This window comes from Thunnus albacares, chromosome 2, assembly GCF_914725855.1.
Source record: "Thunnus albacares chromosome 2, fThuAlb1.1, whole genome shotgun sequence".
Taxonomy (NCBI): Eukaryota; Metazoa; Chordata; class Actinopteri; order Scombriformes; family Scombridae; genus Thunnus; species Thunnus albacares.
The window spans coordinates 27,757,713-27,778,801 of NC_058107.1; the positions used below are offsets into that span (position 1 = coordinate 27,757,713).

A 21,089-nucleotide genomic window follows, 5' to 3' on the forward strand; every position below is an offset into this window, starting at 1 on the left:
CAGCCTAAAACCTCTCAACAGAGGAGAAGAGAAGTCAAAGGAATATCAGCTTGAAATACAGCGACTTGTTGAACATTAATTGCACTCAAACATAAGGAAGAAATCTGAGGATTTCACACAGGTGCTGCATTATTCGGACTCTGCAGGGAGAACATCTCACCCAGCCTGGACTGTGGAGGGCTCCCCTCCCTGCCCTCCCAGCCTATCCTCGCCCCCAGCAGCATGTCCCAGGCTCTGAGGCTGCCTCTAGTCCTCCACACAGCACACTACCATGATCAGATGGGCTGCTGGAGGGAGTAAGGCTGCCTCTGCCTCGTCCTGCTCCAGGGCTGGGTTAGGGGCTCGTTCTGGCTCTGGGATCAGCTCCAGGTTAAGGTCCTCAACACTGTTTTCCTCTCTGTCTTTGCCTCTCCTGCTAGCCCTGGTGGTTTTCTCCTTCTCCCTACCCGGGGCAGCCTGCCATCAGCTCCGCAGAGACAGACTGAGGCTCGCCAACCCACGAACTCTCAGGGTTCCACTGAACATTTCTGAGACTGAGGTTGTCTCTAAACCCAGGGCCACCGGGGGCCCCCTGGGTCGGACTGGGGGACCACAGGGTAGGCATGTACGCAGCTACAATCATCTCCAAGGGGACATACGGAAGAGGAAGCTGTTCTCTTTCCAGAAGTTTTTCCTGAGGATCGATAAGAATGGAAAGGTCAATGGAACCAAGAGCAAGGATGACCCCCTCAGTAAGTAACTCAGTGATTAGCTTAATATAACAAAAAAAAAAAAAATAGACAAAAACAGGAACCTCAAAATGAAAATCAGAACCCAAAGAGAATATGATGCTTTGCTGTGGCAACAAAAGTTAAAAGTGACACTATCAAGGCTTTTTTGAGCTAAAACATTTCAGTTTTAAATTTTACTTCAAACACTTTTAACTTCAAACAGACAGTGTAAAATAAAAGCTTGTAATGTCTACAATCAAAACTTCTAATCTTTCTTCTGACCTTTTTGGATTTTGAGTCATTCATATATTGCGCATGACAAAAAGCACCTGTTGATTGTTTTAAGTCAGGGACTTTTCTGGCGCCAAGCAACCACCATAAATGTTTCTAATTTGAGAACTCAGGTGTTCATTCTTTGAGAAAAAAAATCCTCTCACCAGAAAACATTTCATTACACCAACACAAATGCATAAATTGTATATATTGTACATTGGCTCAGACATTGAATTTAAACAAAAAACATGATTCTTCAATTATGTCCAGAGACCGCAAGTCTGCTCATGGGTTGGTAGTTTAGATGAAGCATTCCCGATCTTTCTGTTTTAAACCAGACATCCCACTGATATCTCTCCTGTCCAAACACTCAGCACAATGATGGTAGCTCTGAGATGGCTTAAAAAGGAGCAGGGGCAGATAACTCAAGTCATTATCAGGCAGTCTTCACAACCCAGGGTAAACAGCACTGATAACAACCACAGAAGAACAGGGCTGGGAGAGGAGGGGGGTTGTGGATGTCAGTCTCATTGATGCTTTTAGACTCTTTCTACCTCTCTGTGTCTGTATCTCTCTCAGTCTCCCACTCAGATTGCCCGCCTGCCAGCCAGCGTCAAGCAAATTACATACCCTCAGTCACAGATCAGACATTTGTTTAAAGCAGTTTGACGTGCTCACTTGGAGAAACACGTCTTTAAACTGATTACATGTTGTATGTTTCGGCATATCAGTCAGTAAAATAGCATTCTCATTAGTCTCCCAGCATTCCCACCGAGCTACGTGTGTGTGCCTATCAGCCAGCGGGCGCTCACATGCTCCAGTGGGTGTGTGATCATATAGCAGCCAACGATGACACATGTGCTCGCTTATTACTGACACACGCACACATATACAGATGGGTGACAAATTAAAGGAAAAACCTGAATAAATGGGTGGAGAAACATAACAAATGCAGATGCTTCCACACAGGTGCACTGCATGGTACAATTAAGCAATTAACATCCAATCATGCTCTGTGGCATGTATAAAAATGCTGAGCAGGCCCCGTTGATTCTGATTTTGTATCAAGATGGTAAGAGGAAAAGGGTTCATTGTTGGGACACGGATGGCAGGAGTTTCGGTCACAAAGACTGCTCAACTGGCTGGTGTTTCAATAGGAACGGTGACTAAAGTGACATCTGCATTTAGATCTATAGGAAAGAGGTAAATAGGGTCGGAAATTGTGGTCGGCAGTGCACATTTGAAGACTGTAATGCTCATGCATTAGTGTGCTATGCAGGGAAAAACAGAAGTGCAACTCTTCCTCAGGTGACTGAGAATGTCAATGCAGGACGTGATCAGACTGTGTCAGCAAGAACAGTCCATCGACAATTACATAGAGAAGGATATTATAGCAGGGTTGCAGTACATAAACCCCTCATTACAAAGATGAATGCACATTTGAGAATTCAGTGGTGCAAAAAGCACTGGTCTACAGAAATGTGGAGAAAAGTGATATGGTCAGATGAGTCATCCTTCACCATATTCTCGACAAGTGGGCGAGTGCATGTGTGGCGTACACCAAAAGAGCGGTACAGGCCTGAATGCTTGACCCCTACAGTGAGGGGATCCGGTGGCTCTGTTATGTTATTGGGGGCATTTAGCTGGCATGATTTGGGTCCACTTGTCCCCTTAGAGGGAAGGGTCAATGCAAATCAATAGAAAATTGTTCTGAGTGATCTCCTTTATCCTATGATGAAACATTTCTATCCTGATGGGAGTGATCTCTTGCAGGATGACAATACCCCCGTCCATAGGACACGAGGGTTCACTGAATGGTTTAATGAGTATGAAAATGATGTGAATCATATGCTATGGCCTTTGCAATCACCAGATCTCAACCCAATTGAACACCTATGGGAGATTTTGGACTGACGTGTTAGACAGCGCTCTCCACCACCATCATCAAAACACCAAATGAGGGAATATCTTTTGGAAGAATGGTGTTCATCCCTCCAGAAGAGTTCAGAGACTTGTAGAATCAATGCCAAGGCTCATTAAAGCTGTTCTGGCGGCTGTTCTGTTGGTGGCCCAACACCTTACTAAACACTTCATATTAGTTTTTCCTTTAATTTGTGACCCATCTGTACATCTCTGTCCTCCTCACATGCTCTTTTTCTCCCTCTTTCCCTCTGTACCCCAACACCATAGCGAGTGTATATGGAACCTTTTAATGTTCCTCTTGGGAGAGGTAAACCACACATTCAATCAAAGTGACTTCGGGGAAATGGCATGGGGAGGCAGAATGTCAGGGAAGATATTTGTTTTGACAGGGTCATGACAGAAGCATCTTTATTTACTGGCCGTATTACATCGGGATGCCTTTACTGCTGCCTTTGTTAGTAGTTTCTTTCAAGTTGTAAAACCGAAGAGGCATGTCTGACTCTGTTTATCATAATAATGGTGTGTGAATTCACCCGAAATTTTATGCATGTTTGGAGGGTGATTTAGGCCTCTGTCTTCTTCTTTAATGACACACAACTTCTCATCTTTAAGAGTGTGCGTTCCTTTTTTTTTTTTTTTTCAAAAGTCAGTTTCAGTTCAGAGTGGATTGAGCATCAGGGAGGGAGGTGAAAGGGAGCAGAGGGGACTCTCTAGAGGTACAAGTTCATGAATGACATGGCTGAATATCATTGTGGCCACATCAAAGCTGTGCGTCTTCAGTATCAATGGTGGTGCCATCAAAAAGCTGTGTCCTGAGGGGGTCTGGGGACACTGTGTGTGCCCTCGTATCAGGTTCACACGGTAAAGGATACTACACAACAGCAGCTTCAGTCTTTGCTCTGGCCCCTGGGGCTAGACATGATCCCAGGGCTGACGTCTTTTGTAGACCCTTGATAGTCCCTTGAAGTGACAAAATATCAAGTTTTTGTCCGATGAGTGGAGCAAGGCTTGCCTTGTCCTGAGCCAGAAGTTGCTAAGATGTACTGCATTTAAAATATGATAGCTTAATTGATAGATTTATTAGGCTCTGTCTAGGAGGTGTGTAAGATGTGGAAGCACTGGTTTTGGATGCTGCCTGTGGCCCTGCGAGGACCCGGCTCACTGTCTGTTAAAGAGCCAGTATCCAGCCTCCCACAGATTTATGGGGATGCCAGCGCAAAACTGTCCCACATGGCTTTCCAACCCGCTGGGAGCCTGTGCTGAGGATACAGAGAGGAAGAGAGAAAGAGAGGGAGATTTTGTTAAAGTCAGCTAAGTAGCTATCTGCATGGCCTAAGTGCATAATTAAAATATCTATGATTCACACCTGAGTTCTCTTAAATTTATAGACAACTAGAAGCTCTGAGTGACTAGTGAAATATTGCTAAATAGGACTCATGGAAAGGCTTGGCGGTAAAAGAGTTTGGTTAATTATCCACGGCTGTGATGGTGTGAGAGGGTGAGCCTGTCAACATTGTGTGTGTGTGTGTGTGTGTATGTGTGTGTGTGTGTGTGTGTGTGTGTGTGTGTGTGTGTGTGTGTGTGTGTGTGTGTGTGTGTCAGGCCACCAGTTGTGTTTCTCTGCTTTAGGGGTCAGGCCATGTGTTCAAGATGCTTCTGGACATGGCTCAAGCAGTGTGTGTGTATATAGTATATGTGTGTATGTGTGTGACTGTGTGTGTAAGTGTGTCTTTGTGCACATTCATCTCCTTTAATCAAAGCAGTGGCTTTTTGCGTGGGAAAAAACAGATGGTGCTCTTATGGAGGTTTGGGGAGAGAGATGTATAGCTTTTCACTGAGGTGGGGAAGAGGATGGATACCCCCTCTGTGTAAATACACCCAGTGTGGTCCTTATCAAGTGTTATTACTATATATCCTGATTTACGCCTCACTCCACTCCATTTTTCTGCATGAGAATGGTACCAATTAAAATGAACATTCTTACTTATCTGTCCAAATGTTTTGTGCAGCCACTGAACGTTAATTTAGAAAAAGGAGCAAACTAAGAGTGAGAAAGAATAACAATACAAGCTGCAAAGCACATGGTTTTTGGCATCCCACTGTGGAAAAACCACCTTTAATTCTCACTGGCATTATGTGCCTCCATTCCACAACCAACGCACCATTTACTGTTGTAACTCCAAACAGAGCGTATCAAATAAGCCACACATTAGGAAAAAGCAACCAGCATGCAAAAGAAAAATTGCTGTCTCCCCACGTAAACAGTTGAACCTGGCTGGCTGGCTTTAGGCTACATTTTACATATGTGGTTTGTAAAATTTACCCCATACAAAGCTTTGTTGTCACATTTAAGTTGTAATCTGGGGGAAGCTAAATGAAGAGAATATTATCTGTTATGGTGTTTTCCCATAAGCTCATTATTACTCTCTGCTTGTGGGGAAAGCGGAGCATTCAGCAGAGAGCAGTGAATGGAGATTTTGTAGTTTCACAACCAGGTTGAGTTTGCAAGTTGTGCGCAAGTGCACATTCACCTGCTGCAATATCAACTATGTGTGTGCGTGTGTGTATGTGAGTGCATTTGTGCGTGTGTGCGTGTGTGAGTGTATATACAACCTGTCTCGCCCCTGCCTCCGGTGGGTGACTTTGATCAGTGATCATTACAGCCTTTCTAATCCTCACTCCACCCCCAGTCTCACTGTCATGGCTCCTCTGTCCTCCTCTGTTCTCCTTCCTTTCATCCCTCCCATGTTTACAGAGCAGCCAGCCTCTGCCATAGATTGTCTTACATCCTCACTCCATACCCGACACCCGATCCCATACAGAAACCAGCTCCTCTCAGATCTTCAATGGCCGTTGTGTCACAGTCCCCACCACCACCTTGCCGCTTCAGACCTCACTGCCCCGAGGTGCCACTGTTTGAACTAGAAACTGATACAGTCAAGACCTCACGGACAAGGAGAGAAGCTGCTGTATTTTTAAGAGGGGGATTGTTCTTTTGGGGCACACCTGCGTCCTCCACTGTCCACTCATGTACAGGGCTGGCAGCTTCAGAGGCCCCCCAGCCACCGGAGAGTGGGCCTGACAGTAGAGCAGGCTGCCACACAAACAGTCATGAGACAGAGGAGGGGATGCTGATCTGATCAAAGGATGTCATCGACTCTCAGGAGTTGACACCCCCATGCCATGGTGTGTGTCTGTATGTGTGTGTGTGTGTGTGTGTGTGTATGTGTGTGTGTGTGTGTGTGTGTGTGTGTGTGTGTGTGTGTACACATATGTGTGCTTATCGGGATAAAATAACGACAGCTCACAGGAAGTGGGGAATGGAAGTCAGGGAGGGAGGCATGAAATCAAACATACCATGGGAACCGGGGAGGGTCACTCAGACACACACACACACACACACACACACACACACATGCACACACACACACACACACACACGCACACACACACACATGCACACACACACACACACACCAGCATAAGACGAGACAAGTGGGTTCTGTGGTCAAAGGACACATTAGGAAGTTATATCTCTCTGACCTCTGATACTGAGACCACACAAATAACCACAGCTGTCTGCAGCAAAAGCATGCCCTTGTTAACTGGGGTATAAATTAGCCCCTCTAATAGCCTATGAGAAACCTGAATTATTTGTACAGGGACTTGGAAACCTAAATACCAAACAGAACATAAACAACCTGGGAAATCTCTGTGGCATCCACCTATACATTTTCAAACTAAATGGCCTGAGCAGCTGGAATCTGTTACACAGGTGTAGGTTGTAAAGTAACTTTAGAATATGACTCAAATGATAAATGTGCTCAGAGAATAATTGTGACCTTACACAGAACTGTGTGTTCCCACATGCAAATGTACTAAAAAGAGAATGCAATGCTGCTATTCATTATAGTCTCATCAATGTCTGTAGAAATTTATGGATTTATCTGACTCACTAGTGTTTGGCCTGTTTCCTCTCAGACAGTGTTGATTGTTCTATACTCTTATCTATAGCCACTATGAGTCAAGAAAACATTTTATCACCTTTACTTCCTCTATCCTCCGAGTGTTAGATTTATCTCTGCAGACTTAAAAAACTGAGAAAGTTGGTTGTTTTCTGTCAGATCGGCTCAAACTTACAACAACAGCAATTTTACTTGCACAGATGTCAGAAAAGCTGGTATGCACATTCTGAATGTTAACACATATTGATATAATGTTCATTTTTTTTGCTGAATCCTAGGTATTCTGGAAATCACATCAGTGGACGTGGGAGTGGTGGCCATCAAAGGGCTGAACAGCAACTACTATCTGGCTATCAGCAGGAAGGGAGAGCTGTACGGAGCGGTTAGTATCCGGGTCAGAGGTCAATCTGGATGCACCAGAGAGCAAGATAATGTTAGATTCTTCTGTGCTTATCAAAGGAGGCCTTATCTTTAGTTCTGCTGCTGCTGGGTCAACTCTGAATCACAAAAAGGCCAGTGCACACATGTGAAACTCTGAGAGAACTGTGCAATTTTCAAAATACACACTAGTTCCTACACAAATACACAAAGCAAAACGTTCAATGTAGATTAAGGAGTAGTAAATAAACAGGGTACCGTGTGCAACCACAATAGATTTGCACAAGAAAATGATCTGTGTTTTGCCTTAACCTCATATGTCGTGGATATAACACTGAAACATGATACCTAACTATTTTTCCAGAGTGAGTTCGGCGTCGACTGCACCCTGAAGGAGCGGATTGAGGAGAATGGCTACAACACGTACGCATCAGCCGAGTGGAGGAACAAGAAGCGGCAGATGTTTGTGGGTCTAAACGTCCACGGGAAGCCACTGAGAGGGAAGAAAACCCGCAGGAAGAACACGGCCACCCACTTCCTTCCAATTATGGTGTGAACTGTAGAACTCAACTGGAGAGGGCAAATATGCAGCACTGGACAGAGAGGTTTTCAATACAGAAAAAAGCTGTAAAATAAAGACATTCACTGAGAAATCTCTCATTTGGAAACAAGGCACTAACACTGTTACACAAACAAGTGGTCTCTGCTCCTGACTTTGATTGAGATCATGTACTTTGTTTGGAGGAGAAGGTGATATCTGTGTTTTCTGTGGCACAGGATGCAATATTTATCCTTTTTCTGTGCCAAACAGTTTGCAACTGGAGATTGTGTTTTAAATGGACAACACAGAAGCTACTGTCCCAGCTAATGAAACCTAGATGCAGATGTATCTCAAGATGTTATTTATGATCCATATTCTCCTGTGAGATGTACACCAGATAATCCGTAACATAATGGCGAGATATAGAAAATGGATAAGATGAGAGAAATGATGGGTCAGTTTATCACGACAGCATTACAACACATTAAAGCAAATGTTTGATACTTAACCACTGTGTTTTGACTGTATTGTATTGATTTATTTATTTTGTGAAATATTTAACTGGAGGGGAACACTTACAAGACAAGCATTCCTTTGCATTCTTTACTTTTTATAGGAACTCTATTATGTGAAAATAAAATTACCATTTTCTCCTCTGCATCACAGTTGTCTTACTTCCTTCAAATGCCCAAGGTTGACTTTATTTGTGGGGGAATTGCAGGAAAGGGGTAAATTTTTCACACAAGTAGCGAGAAACCCTGGTGAACGTTCAGGTCACAGTAAATCTATCCTTATCTGGCTCTCTGAGGTAGGAAGGGACAAAAGGCAACCATTAATGCCTAGCCAGATATTCCATGTGGCAACCATTGCACTAATGATTAGTTCCCAAACAAACGGGAAACATACAGACCAACCACAACAAAATGGGAGGGAGGTAACTTCCCTGGTACGCCCTGTAGATGCTGACATCATTTCCTAATATCACCCCATTACTGCGGAGCTGCAACATTCCCCTATGGCAGGAGAGCTTGCATAGCAAAGATAAGCACTAATGCAGCTGCAGCTGCAGCTGATTCAGAACGCTGCTGCGTGAGTCCTTACTAAGACCAACAAAGTGCCAGTTCTGAGGTCTTTACACTAGCTTCCTGTCTGTCTGTTGGTTTATAAAGCACTGAATGGTTTAGGGCCAAAACACATTTCTGATCTGCTGCTATGTTATGAACCATCCAGACCTCTCAGCTCGTCTGGAACAGGTCTGCTTTCTGTCCCCCAGGTCAAAACTAAACATGGAGTGGCAGCGTTCAGTTTTTATGCACCACATATCTGGAACAAACTCCTAGACAACTGCAGGTCTGCTGTAACTCTCAGTTCTTTTAAATCAAGGATGAAGACTTTTCTGTTTGCTGCAGCTTTTTATTAAATCACATTTGAGGCTTTTTTGATTAATATCTTACACTGCACTCTAATTTTTATTCTCCTGTTTTATCTATTATTCCACTTTCGCTTATTTTTATTTTCTAATTAACTCTTTTTAATTGTGTTTTTATATTACATTATGTTGCTTTTACATTTTGTCTTGATGCCTTTTATGTTTTATGTAAAGCACTTTGAACAACCTTGTTGTTGAAATGAGCTATACAAATAAACTTACCTTGCCTAATGCACCTGCTGAATATACAACAGAAAATATGAAAACAGCTCTGTCATCTTCAGCAAGGCCTTGGAGGGGGATCTGAATGTGTGTGAATGAGGGAGACAGAGAGATATGACCTGTGTCTGACCACCCACTTCCCCTAGTAATCATCTACAAACGCACTAATCAATGACAGCTGTCTTGATGCCAGATCAAAAGACCACGGGGAGAACATTAACACCACAGGCTTCCGGGCCTCATGTCCTCTTATCCTGCCTCTCTGAACATCTATCTCAGCAAAGCCATGAAACATTGGGAGAGTAGACTGAGACAGGAAGGTGAAAGAAGGATTGTAAGAGGCTCCGGCTGTTGCCTTCATTCCCAAATTCTTCCAGGTTAGCCTGAGACTGTGACTTAGGACTGGAAGGAACGAAAAGAACAAAAGCAACTGAAGAATCCAGTGTTCAGAGAAGCCTTTGCTTCAAGCTACAGTACAGTATATTGTCTTTTAATGACCGTTTAAGAAATCGCCACGACGAATGATTAATACCGAGGAATGCTGCAGTGCATTCCACTATGACAAAGGCCAACGGCAACATATGGAATACTATTTCATGACCACCGCAGCACCATATACAGCACTGTCTATTACAATTTCTTTGCTATCTCAGGTTATTGTGTAATATGGTGTTGCTGTTGCACCTCTGAGGCCACATTCACAACAGTGTCCTTACAACAGATGTTATCTAAGGTTAGAAAGATTAGGAAGTTCAACTGAGGGCTCCTGTGTGCCACTTCTGAATTAATTTAGATGTCGTCTTTTGTGGTACAAAGATTTCATGTTGTTTAAATGTTTTGACTTCTGTTTTTCTAAATTAGGACTGAAGTTCCAAAAAAAGAGAGAAAGAAATAGCACTTAAAAGGAAGGGGAATTTGGTGTCTGGTATGAAATTACACCACAGTTGCACTGTATTTTCCTTCATTTGTCTTTAATTGTGCTTGATGCGATCTAATGAGACAGCCAATGACCGGGAATATAACCTAAATGACGTGCACTGATGAATATAGCAGGAGCCTGGTCCTTGGCATGAAACTATACTATTTGCTTTTAAAACCAATAGAGGTGAGCATGTGCTTGATGCCCCTTCCAACATCAGTGCTACTGTCATATGTCATCTTGTGCGTTCCCAAGACTTGTGAATGTTTGAACTTCCTCCAAGACACTTACATGGGAGAAAAAAACAGCAATAACAGAAAATAGGGGCAGTAATCTTTTATCAAAGTGGGTCTCTACATTTCTGGCACGGGAATTCTCTGTGGCATAATGTGATCCAGCTTTGGGAAACAAGTGGAAAATCACTGGAGGCTAAAACAACTAATGAATACTTACACTGAGAGGTCTGGTGCAACACATGTTTGTAGTGTAGTGGGCAGCTACTGAGTGAGCTCGGGGAGAGAGGCACTTCTGAGGGGTTGCACAGGTCTTTTCTATAAATATGTGTCTACTATAACAGTTAAATTACATTAACTAATGCTTGTTGCTTTGCAAAATAAATTAGATCAATATGAGGTTATTTAACCAATTAAACTACCCTTTAGCAGGTCCATCATTGTGCACTCATGTTGTTCAGACAACCACTGCTTACACCCACAGACAGGGCCAGAGCTAACATCGAGGAGACTGAGGTCACGTCCTCGGTATCGTTTCTGTGAAATTGTGGATTTTAACAAATTATGGAGGTGTTTACATACTATTACACTTACGCAAGTCACGTGCAGTAGCTGATTATGAGTTAGTTAGTTTCAAGGTAGTATCTTTAAGCTTATCTTTTGTTAAACTGAGGGGTGTTTCTAATGTTTAGCCTATACTCACTGATATGACTGAGGTGGACAAAATATTAGAAACACCTCTCAATATACCGGAACTCAACAGCAGCACAAATTACAGCCTTCAAAACAACAATAAAGTTGAATCCACACCTCTCTGAAGCAGTTTTTACAAAACTGAACATTATAACCTTGATGGAGATTTTTATTCTTACTGCATTGACTGTAACTAATGAACTGGAAACTGAGTGTACATTCCTGGCAATGTCTTTAAAACAACACCCAGATCATGTAGGAAGATGAAAATTACAAGAAAGTGACAACAACGGAACAGTTAAATTATTACAAAGGGGTACACTTATAGCAGAATATGGCACATACTATTAAACCGCAGTTTGGTTAGACTGAGTTTGACTGCAAAGGGACTTTGTTGCAAGTCATAACTCTCTACCTCTTCACTGCCATCTGTCTAATAAAGGCAAAAATGTCAAGACAAAAATAGATAAATAACTATAATGTGAAAAAAGTACATTTTTTGGTATCTAGGCAAATATTTCCTCTTTTGCTGATGGGGGAATTTAGTATTTCTAAAATCCTGGCTATGGCCTGCTCATAGATTTTTTTTTTATTATAGTCAATATACAAAGGTTACAAAAATACCAAAGGCAATAAGATGTGCATGAAATGAGTAAAAACATTCAAATCCAAGATACTGGTGGAAACTAATTCAAGCAGGCATACATTTACAGTACTATACTTATGTACAAATGGTATTTTAATGGTATGGTGTTGTACTTTTCCTGAGTATTGTACTTTTTTTATGCTTCTATAAACTACTGTAGTATATTTATTTGACAGCTTTTCAGATTACAGTGTTAGAAAAAGTGCAAAATATGGGATCATTTATATAAAAAAAAAAATATTATAAACTACAAAACTAGATAAAATTAGCACCACCTCCACCAACTGGGATACATCACTGATATTCTACATACGACAGCATTAGTAGAAATAACCCAATATAATGTATAATAATATAACTGCCCTTTTCTGCATATATGTCTGTGTCTTTAATTAAAATTATGATTGCAGGGATTTTACTTGTAATGAGTATTTTTATATTACGTTATTGTTTCCATTAGTGACTCTTATCACCATACTGCAGTGATGAAAGAACTATTCAGATCCTTTACTTCAGTATTAATACTCTATTACAAGTAAAAGTCCTGCATTAAAAATCCTGCTTAAGTAAAAGTACATAAGTATCAGCAGCAAAATGTAGTTAAAGTATTGCAGTAAAAGTATTGGTTTGGTCCCTTTGACTGATATATTATTATATGTGACATCATTGTATTATTAATACTGAAGCATCAGTGTGCAAGCAGCATGTTACTGTTGTAGCTGCTGGAGGTGGAGCTAGTTTGAACTATTTTATATACAGTCAGCTAGTTTAGTCTAGTGGATCCCAACTGGGGTCATGAGATGATTAATGGGAGAGGAAAGAAGAAAAAACAAAGTTCTGATACACAAATCTGTTTTCAGTTTATGGACTTTTCTTCTAATCTTTGATTTTTCGGTGAAATATTGGATCATTTAAACATTTACTGAAATGAAACCATGTGAGAGGTTTGGAGGGAAAAATCACTATTTGGTGGAGCTGAACTCATAGACATCTGAAATGTGACCACAACTACACACTGCTTTTTGTAAGATTTCAAAAGCCAAAAAGGTTGGAAACCACTGGTTTCATCTTTATTAATGTGTTTTTATATTTTAAAAGCTTGTTATATTATCCATTATGTCAAATCTTCAACTGAAAAGTAACTAAAGCTGTCAAGTACATGTAGTGGAGTAGAAAGTACAATATTTCCCTCTGAAATGTAGTGGAGTGGAAGTATAAAGTAACATCAAAGGGAAATACCCAAGTAAAGTATAAGTGCCTCAAAATTGTACTTAAATACAGTACTTGAATAAATGTACTTAGTTACTTTCTACTACTGCCATCTGCACAATTTATGTCGTAACTTTCTACTCCATGCCACTAGAGGGAGACAGTCCCACCTTGATATCAGTACATTCTTGATAATCACTGACAGCGAGTTTGTTGTTAGAGGAAGTGGCCAAAAAAAAAAAAAAAAGTTGTGTATACTCGCCTGATCGAGAGAAAGCCAACATGAAAGACAGATAGGGCGTGTTTTGCTGTGATAAAACACAAGCAATTCCCTCTAAGCAAAACTGGAACAACTTGTGAACTGCGAGCAGGATTTCTTTTTATCTTTTTCAGATGCTGCTTTGAGAGTCAAAGCTGACAAAACGAGCAGTCATGAACGAGAATTTCGACCGAACTCCCGGAGCAGGGAGAACCCGTAATCATCCAGCGGACCCCGGGCTGCTGGGTGCCGCCGGGGATGCCGGTGACACCAAAACAACGCTTTTCAACCAAAGGGAACCGTTGAGACAGCCGCGAACATCCCCGCCTTTTTCCGACAACATTAGCCCGAGCAACGACATGGTTGGCACTGGCGGAGGTAACGTTAGGGAGCTGTTAATTAAGCTAAGTTAGCTAGCCACTTTCGGATTCACTTTCGTGTAAATATCGCTTGCTGGCACGGTTAACTGAAGGCCAGAGCTGTGTTTGCCACCATTTAAAAGTAGCCACAGTACTTCCTCTTAGGTGCACTTCTCCTCAAACCTCGGAGAAGCGTTAATTTAATCCAAATCTGGAGCTGTCAGCAGCTAGCTTGATGCTAAATACCAGTTACGGAAGCTAACCTTATCATTTTGGCGCTGCGACATGCACCTGTTGGACTATTATTTCATGTGAGGTAACGCAGCATCTAAATAAAGCTCCCACTCAGATGTCACATAGTTGACTACATACGTGTCACAGTTAAGGCTGTCTTATCCAGTTTACACTGTGTTTGTAGAGCTAACATTGGCTATAGCTAACCCAAGTTAAGGTTTCATCTCTGAATTTGATCATGGAGCTGGTAGTTACTGGGGAGTAGGAGGGTAATGATGATGGTATATACTTATTACTGTGTCACTTAGTACACCTGTAAGTGTTGTATTAGAATATAAATATTAAAACTCTCACAAAACCACATCAGTGTCAGTCAGTGTGGGTGGGAATTGTTGGATATTGGTGTCGGCTTCATGCTTGAATCTTGCTGGGTCCACAGCCAGCATGGTACTAATTTCTGGGATGACAGCCAACTAACCACACAAATTTCCCCACCAGATTGCTGGGTACTGTCCTTTAGCTGCCCCTGCAGTCTGACAGTATAATTCAGTTTTTTCTTCATATCTCATGAAAGACAAAATAAAGAACTGACCGTATTAATAAGTGTCCAAAGCCTGATATAGCTAAGTACTCTGTGCCATAAACTTCCATTGTTTCCCCAAAACTATTTAGGGTGACATGTTCCTTCATTCTGTTTGTCCTGCTGCTGTAAATACTCACTAGCGCACCAAATCTGTGGCTGAAAATAGTCCCCAACAAAAGCACTATTTACTCCTGTTTGAGTTAATTAAAAACTACAGTGACCAACTGTTTAGGAAATTAGTCAGTCTGTATTAAGAATGAAAAATATACTGTATTTGTAACCCAAATTTAAAGAGTTACATTGTTGAATAATAGTGGACAAAAACAGAAATATAGAATATCACCTGCCTTATCTGTGTAGGTAGTAGTAGTGAGTAGTGTCACGTATGATTTAAAAACTGAGAACATCTTTCTTCTTCCTGTTTCAGATTGTAAAAGACAAAGCAAGCCACAACAAAGTGCAAATGCCAACAGTACTTCTGTCTCCAGAGGATGTAATGATGTGGATTCCTTGGTCAAGACATCAAAGCTTTCAGCCACTGCTCCAGAGTTTGTCCCCACTGGAATTAACATATATGAAGTAAGAGGAAGTTTAAACAAGATTATATAATGGTTCTCTTAACTTATGCTGTAGGAGTCATGCTAAATTTTAATATGTTATGCAAAGTGCTCAGAGTTTTTCATGTTTTCATTGTGATTTTTTTTTTTTTTTTTTGTAGGACCCCGGTTGTTACGATGACTATGAAGGCGATTATAGTGAACCTACCTTAGCTTCTATGGTCACAGACTTCCTTGCCCACCTGAGCTCCTCACCTGGCTCCTTTGAGTCAGATGTTGAATACATAACTGGAATATTCAATTCCTGGGTTACCACTGATGAGCTGTTACAGGAGCTGGTGGAGCTGATCTACACAGAGGTACGGAAACATACATTCACTCCTCATGATGCTCTTTGTATGTTCATGTTTCTGAAGAATACATCATGGTATAAATAATGAATATTAGGATAGATTTGAGTAGATTAATGTACACCACTGAGTATTAAGTGTCCTTTTCATTGCAGTCCACTGCCATTCCAAACTTCTCTTACACTGGTGCCAGGCTCTGTAACTACCTGTCCCATCACCTCAATGTCAGCCCACCAAGTGGTAACTTTCGTCAGTTGCTCCTGCAAAGGTGATTTTATTACTGTTTTCATAGAATATATTGTCTTTTCATATTAGAGTTAAACAAGATATTATGACAATCCACACAATTAGATTAAAAAAGGATGACAAAAATGTTTTGTTTTGTTTTTTTTTTAATTAGAAGACAAGGTATAAGCTGTAGAAAATGTTGTACCACACAAGCAGCAGTAAGAGTAAACCTTTTTAGTGGTACAAACTGACTAGCTTTTGGGAGACAAATACAAATCCGCTTTAACTGTCACCGTTTAGTCAAATTGCCATTAAATGGAAGAATGTTGTCTGTTGTAGATGTCGAAAAGAATTTGAACAGAGGGACGTAGCTGTTCGAGGAGACCCGGACACTCAGAAGAAATTCCACTCCTTTGTGCTCTTTCTGGGAGAGCTCTACCTTCACCTGGAGGTAAGAGGTCCTTCTCATTTGCCTGGTGTCCTCATGTGTGTAAGTTTTGTTTGTTTTTTTAACAGCACACAACAATGGCACATCATTATATCAACCAACTTGCCTTTTGAACTTCCCTGTCTGACTACATATGAATGTTGTAGATCGAGGGAGGAGGAGTCAACTTTGCAAGTTGTGTTGATAAGTCACCAGCATTAGAATACTACTCCTTTTCAAAGTGTCAGCCAGTCATTTTTTGACATTTATGTCGATCTGTTTTTTGTTTGTTTAGATAAAGAGTAAAAAAGGACCTCCAAATCGAGCTAATATCCTCCTCGATGCTCTAAAAGACCTGATGATCAGTCTGCTCGCCAATCCTGTGGACTCAAACCTCATCTGTGCTGTGAAACTGCTTAAGGTTTTAAATCTCATTTAGTTACAGATACGTATACAGATGTGTGTTGTAAGCTTTATAAGTAGTTGTATTGTTTAGCACCATAATAAAAATGTGTTTTTTCTTTGCAGCTGACAGGTTCTGTCCTGGATGATGCGTGGAAAGAGAGTGGGAAAGCACACATGGAGGATCTGATCCAAAGGATAGAAACTATTTTACTGGATGCCACCTGCAACAGGTGTGTGCATATCTTTATGGCTCTGTTGTGTGCAACTGCTACTCAGTTTGTACATAAGGTCGTGTTTATTAGATCAAGACATCTGCCAACATAGTTGCACCATCATCATGTGTGTCAAAGGTGCCAGTGTTGAAGATATAAATAAATAAATCCACAAAAAGCCTCGCAAGAACAGATATTTTTTGACGAAGAGAGTTAATTTGTTCACATGATGTAATAATTCACAGATTTTTCTTACTATCTATATCTTACTTTCATTCAAAAGTTGGCCGTAAACGCAACTAAAGGATGAAGTGCCAAGAAAACGAACAGTTTACAATCTAATAGACACCCTGTGTATAACTTTTTTTGATTAGTGTTTTTTTTCTCCTCAGGGATGTCAGACAAATGCTTCTGAAACTAGTGGAGCTGAGATCCAGTGACTGGGGCAGAGTCCGTGCTACAGCAGCCAGCAATGCCACACCAGAAAATGACCCCAACTACTTCATGGTGTGTGTCAAATGTGCCATACTCGCTTATTTTTGTTTTTAATTCTACAATTGACAGTCTCTATATTTCAGTTTGGCATCATGTTTTTTTTTTCCCCTGACAGAATGAACCTACATTCTACACAGAAGACGGCACACCTTTCACCGCAGCAGACCCAGGTAAGGAAATGTAAACACATTCATGATAGAGCAGGAGGGGCATCTTGGGGTTTGATTTCTACCAGGCAGGCAGATCCATTCACAGGTTCAACAAAGAGATGAGATAGATCTCAGTTCTTGCCCTGTTAATTTAAAAAAATGTACCAAACCAACATAAGTAAAAGGAATCTAATGTTAATTTATAAGTAACTGTATTAAACTCTCGATCTGTAACTTAAGAGAATGAATGGCTCATATAAAAGGTACGTTTTTAGAGCACTGGACGTTTAGCTATTTAGTATCTCAGTTATTAGTGTAATGTTATTTTGGAGCTTTGTGCTTTTTATGCCCAGTTAAAATTCAGAATAGAAACAGTGTGTTGCTGATTGTGTACAATATACAAGAAATACATTGTGTGATTTAACATAAATTAAAAGACAGTTAATTAAAATTAAAGACAGTTAGTCAATAAAAAAAAAAGTTAAGTATATTTAAGTATTTTGTTTTCCACCAACTAAAGAACTATTTCTTATTGTTTTGATGTTGTTCATACATGCATATTGATAATACACATAACAAAATACTGACATAAGTCATTGAAGTTTCCATACTTGTTTTAGATGCAAGCAGCAGTTTGTATTTGTTTAGAGCAAAACAATTTCATTATAAATCTACTTAACTCACCCTTACTGCTTACATGCTAGAAAAAGAGCCGTCCACTCCTACTTTAAATGGAAATATTTGAAATCCTTCTGTAACTGAATGTTGGTCTCTCGCTGCCTTTACAGAATATGCTGAGAAATACCAAGAGATCCTGGACAGGCAGGACTATTTCCATGATACATGTGGAGACAATGGAAATGAAGAGTAAGTACAACACATTGTAGATGTGAAATAATACAGATGGGTAATAAGTGGCTGTCTTTTAAGTCACAGCCATCTACTTCACTGTTGATGCTTGTTCCTATGGATACCATTCAAAGATATAACCACCACATCTAGTACTTGTCAGCTATATATTCAGAATGCCTTGACTCGATTTAGGTTGCGTTTTTGTGACTTTTCGTTTAGGTTAGCTGTATATCCTAAAACGCTAAGTAGGCAGCTACAATGATACTAGTGTGTGTCCACCTCACAGTAGTTCAGGTTAGACAATTCACTATCACCACCTGCTCCATTCATTCAGTGGCACCTCAGGTGACCTGAATGATTCCACAATGAACCAACCATTACAGCTCCCTTGCTTATTTAAAGCTGTTTTATTGGTTTTGTTGGTATATAAGAAAATCTACCAATTGCATGCACAACTGCAAATACAAATGTAAAACAAAGATGCTTATAAAGCATTAATACTTTAATCTATTCTCCTCCTTGTTTGACAGAAAAGCTGAGTGTTTCTGTGACTGGAATTGTCTCTCTTACACATTTATTCATATTGTGCACATAATAAACATGTAGTCACAGGGATAATTACAGCACTCATAGCAGATTGCAGATGAGAATTAGTGCAAACATTACTGATACTGTACAAACAGACAGGTGTTACAGTTATTGTCCTGGTTATTCATCATGAATTCATGGTGTTATTTAAACCTCAACCTTTAGAGGTTCAACAGTGCCACCGTGCTGGCACATTTTTGGTCATGTGACTGGATAGCGGCTTCACACAGGTCATATCACTTACATTGACTTGTGGGCCCCTGAGCTTGGCGAATGTGTTTGACTGGCCCACAATGCAACAGGGTCGACCAGGGCCTCTGTTTCAGTTTAGTCAGCAGTTGGGTGTGAAAGAGAGCTAAGCTCACTCCTATCCTCTCTCTCAGAACTCTGTGTGTGTGTCTGCGTGCTTGTGTTTTTGTGCGTCTGTTATATTTGTCAGACAAACCATCACAACACTCAGGACAAATTTGTCTTAAAAATCTTGAAAAATAAAACTCTGAATCACTCCTTTTGTTGTGTTCACAGATACGACTTTGAAGATGAAATGGATCCTGAGATAGAAGAAGCTTTTGAGAATTTTTGTTTAGAATCAGAGAGGAAACGACAGCAATGACGTGAGAATCTGTGAGACTCAACAGGCACATACTGTACCTTTCCCACAACTTGCTGGAATGTTGAAAAGCGAAGAAAACTAGCAGCAGATAGGTTCAGACTTTTATTTTACTGCAAACAAGCATTTTAACAAAAAAAGCTGTTCATAGTTGCACTTCTGACACTTTTCTTTGGTCAGTGTTGATTAGAAAATGGGGACAATCAACGGGATAATTGTTCGAAATGTTGAGGTATTAAGATTTTCTTTGGACTTGGAGGTTCTCTCTTTGTTGTTTTTAAATTCCTTCAGAAACTTCTTTTCTTGCGCCTAAACTAAATGCCAAGAGGAAAATAGTGTGCTGTGGATTTATTGCTGTGGAGTTATTTTCCAAATGGCAGAAAGTTTCATCAAATGTGTGAATAATTTGTTAAGTACTAATTAATGCCCCATACATAAAGTGCAGGCCAGAAGACTTCAAACATTGTCAGAGATGCGTAATCTTTATGTACGATGCTCTGTAGATGGAGGGGCTGGCTGTAGTAGTAGCATACAGTGCATATACAGACTCAAGCTCCACTGTTGTCAAAATCTGTCTTGTCAGGTTGCCAATATTTAACACTATACACAAAGCTATTCGCTCCTTGTAAATCTGGTTGCAGTTCCCTTAAGTTCAACAACTCTAAAAGACTGTGCCGTTCAGAAGGAGCTTTATAGCACAAAACAGATACTTCAATTTAGTCACAAACTGGAATATGTGAATATAGACGAAACATTTTATTTAATTCCTTTAGGGGGTTATAGTAATGAGAAAATGATTCAAAATTCTGAGAATGCAGTGCATCTAAATCCTGTTTATTTCCTGAATGTAGCTTTAAATATCTACACATCTTGCAGTTTGCAACAGTCTGTGTGATATACAGTACTAGGCAAAAAATTTGGACACACTTCCCATTTGCTTGAATGAGAAAGTGTGTCCAAACTCTTGACTGGTACTGTAAATCAACTGCAAGACGGATTCAAGACTGAAAGACTGTTAACCAGCAATCTATGGAACCCATAAAAAGGAATGTTGTTTTATAGTTTGTACATATTATTATTTATAGTATTGTTTGCCTGCAATAAATTCTTTATAATGTGATATTTTGTTTGTTTGAGTTGTGTTCTGTATTTGAAGTGGTTATAGTAATGTTTTGGGTCTGGAGATTTGAATAACTAAGCTAAGACATTATTAAACTTAGTTACCAGTTTATCAGGTGCACCAGAACAACTTAAAACAGTAAACCTTCAGTAAGTTCAACTTTTGTGACGCTTATGATGATTAATTTTTGTTGACCATGTCAGAGACGTGTTGACTCCACTCTAAAGTAATATTGTCATGTCATTGTCAATAATATCTGTCAGGAACAGGAAACTATCTTTGAATATAATGCAGATCATTATCACCAACTACAGTCTCAGAAATTACTTTCTAATCCAATTCCAAATTGTAAAGTCTGCCTAGAACGATCAATGATCAGTCAATCATTTTATAATTCAGTGAATTGAGTAATACATGAAAATAAGATGATGGATGCTGTCTTTCTGAAAAAGAATGAGTCACTGGGATTGTATTCCTCACATTTGCATGAAAGGGCACAATTATCTTAGAACTAATGACA

At 40.3% G+C, this 21,089-nt stretch overlaps 2 protein-coding genes across 2 annotated transcripts; both read left to right on the top strand.

Moving 5' to 3' along the window:
* Nucleotides 1-271: 271 nt before the first annotated feature.
* fgf10b (fibroblast growth factor 10b) lies at nt 272-8,362 on the top strand. Its single transcript, XM_044337334.1, has 3 exons — nt 272-731; nt 7,150-7,253; nt 7,614-8,362. The coding sequence occupies exons 1-3, from the start codon at nt 272-274 to the stop codon at nt 7,803-7,805; spliced, it is 756 nt and encodes a 251-aa protein (XP_044193269.1). The 3' UTR covers nt 7,806-8,362.
* Nucleotides 8,363-13,359: 4,997 nt separating this feature from the next.
* paip1 (poly(A) binding protein interacting protein 1) lies at nt 13,360-20,569 on the top strand. Its single transcript, XM_044376473.1, has 11 exons — nt 13,360-13,778; nt 15,004-15,155; nt 15,295-15,492; nt 15,639-15,751; nt 16,051-16,162; nt 16,434-16,559; nt 16,667-16,773; nt 17,148-17,262; nt 17,366-17,420; nt 18,188-18,266; nt 19,365-20,569. The coding sequence occupies exons 1-11, from the start codon at nt 13,574-13,576 to the stop codon at nt 19,450-19,452; spliced, it is 1,350 nt and encodes a 449-aa protein (XP_044232408.1). The 5' UTR covers nt 13,360-13,573; the 3' UTR covers nt 19,453-20,569.
* The last annotated feature ends 520 nt before the right edge of the window (nt 20,570-21,089 follow it).

Bases quoted from the DNA above. Each gene is read 5' to 3' on its own strand.
- fgf10b (XM_044337334.1), top strand. From the start codon at position 272: ATGATCAGATGGGCTGCTGGAGGGAGTAAGGCTGCCTCTGCCTCGTCC. The intron at 732-7,149 runs GTAAGTAACTCA...GCTGAATCCTAG, and splicing joins GAGCAAGGATGACCCCCTCA to GTATTCTGGAAATCACATCA. The intron at 7,254-7,613 runs GTTAGTATCCGG...CTATTTTTCCAG, and splicing joins AGGGAGAGCTGTACGGAGCG to AGTGAGTTCGGCGTCGACTG.
- paip1 (XM_044376473.1), top strand. From the start codon at position 13,574: ATGAACGAGAATTTCGACCGAACTCCCGGAGCAGGGAGAACCCGTAAT. The intron at 15,752-16,050 runs GTGATTTTATTA...TGTCTGTTGTAG, and splicing joins CGTCAGTTGCTCCTGCAAAG to ATGTCGAAAAGAATTTGAAC. The intron at 18,267-19,364 runs GTAAGTACAACA...TTGTGTTCACAG, and splicing joins GGAGACAATGGAAATGAAGA to ATACGACTTTGAAGATGAAA.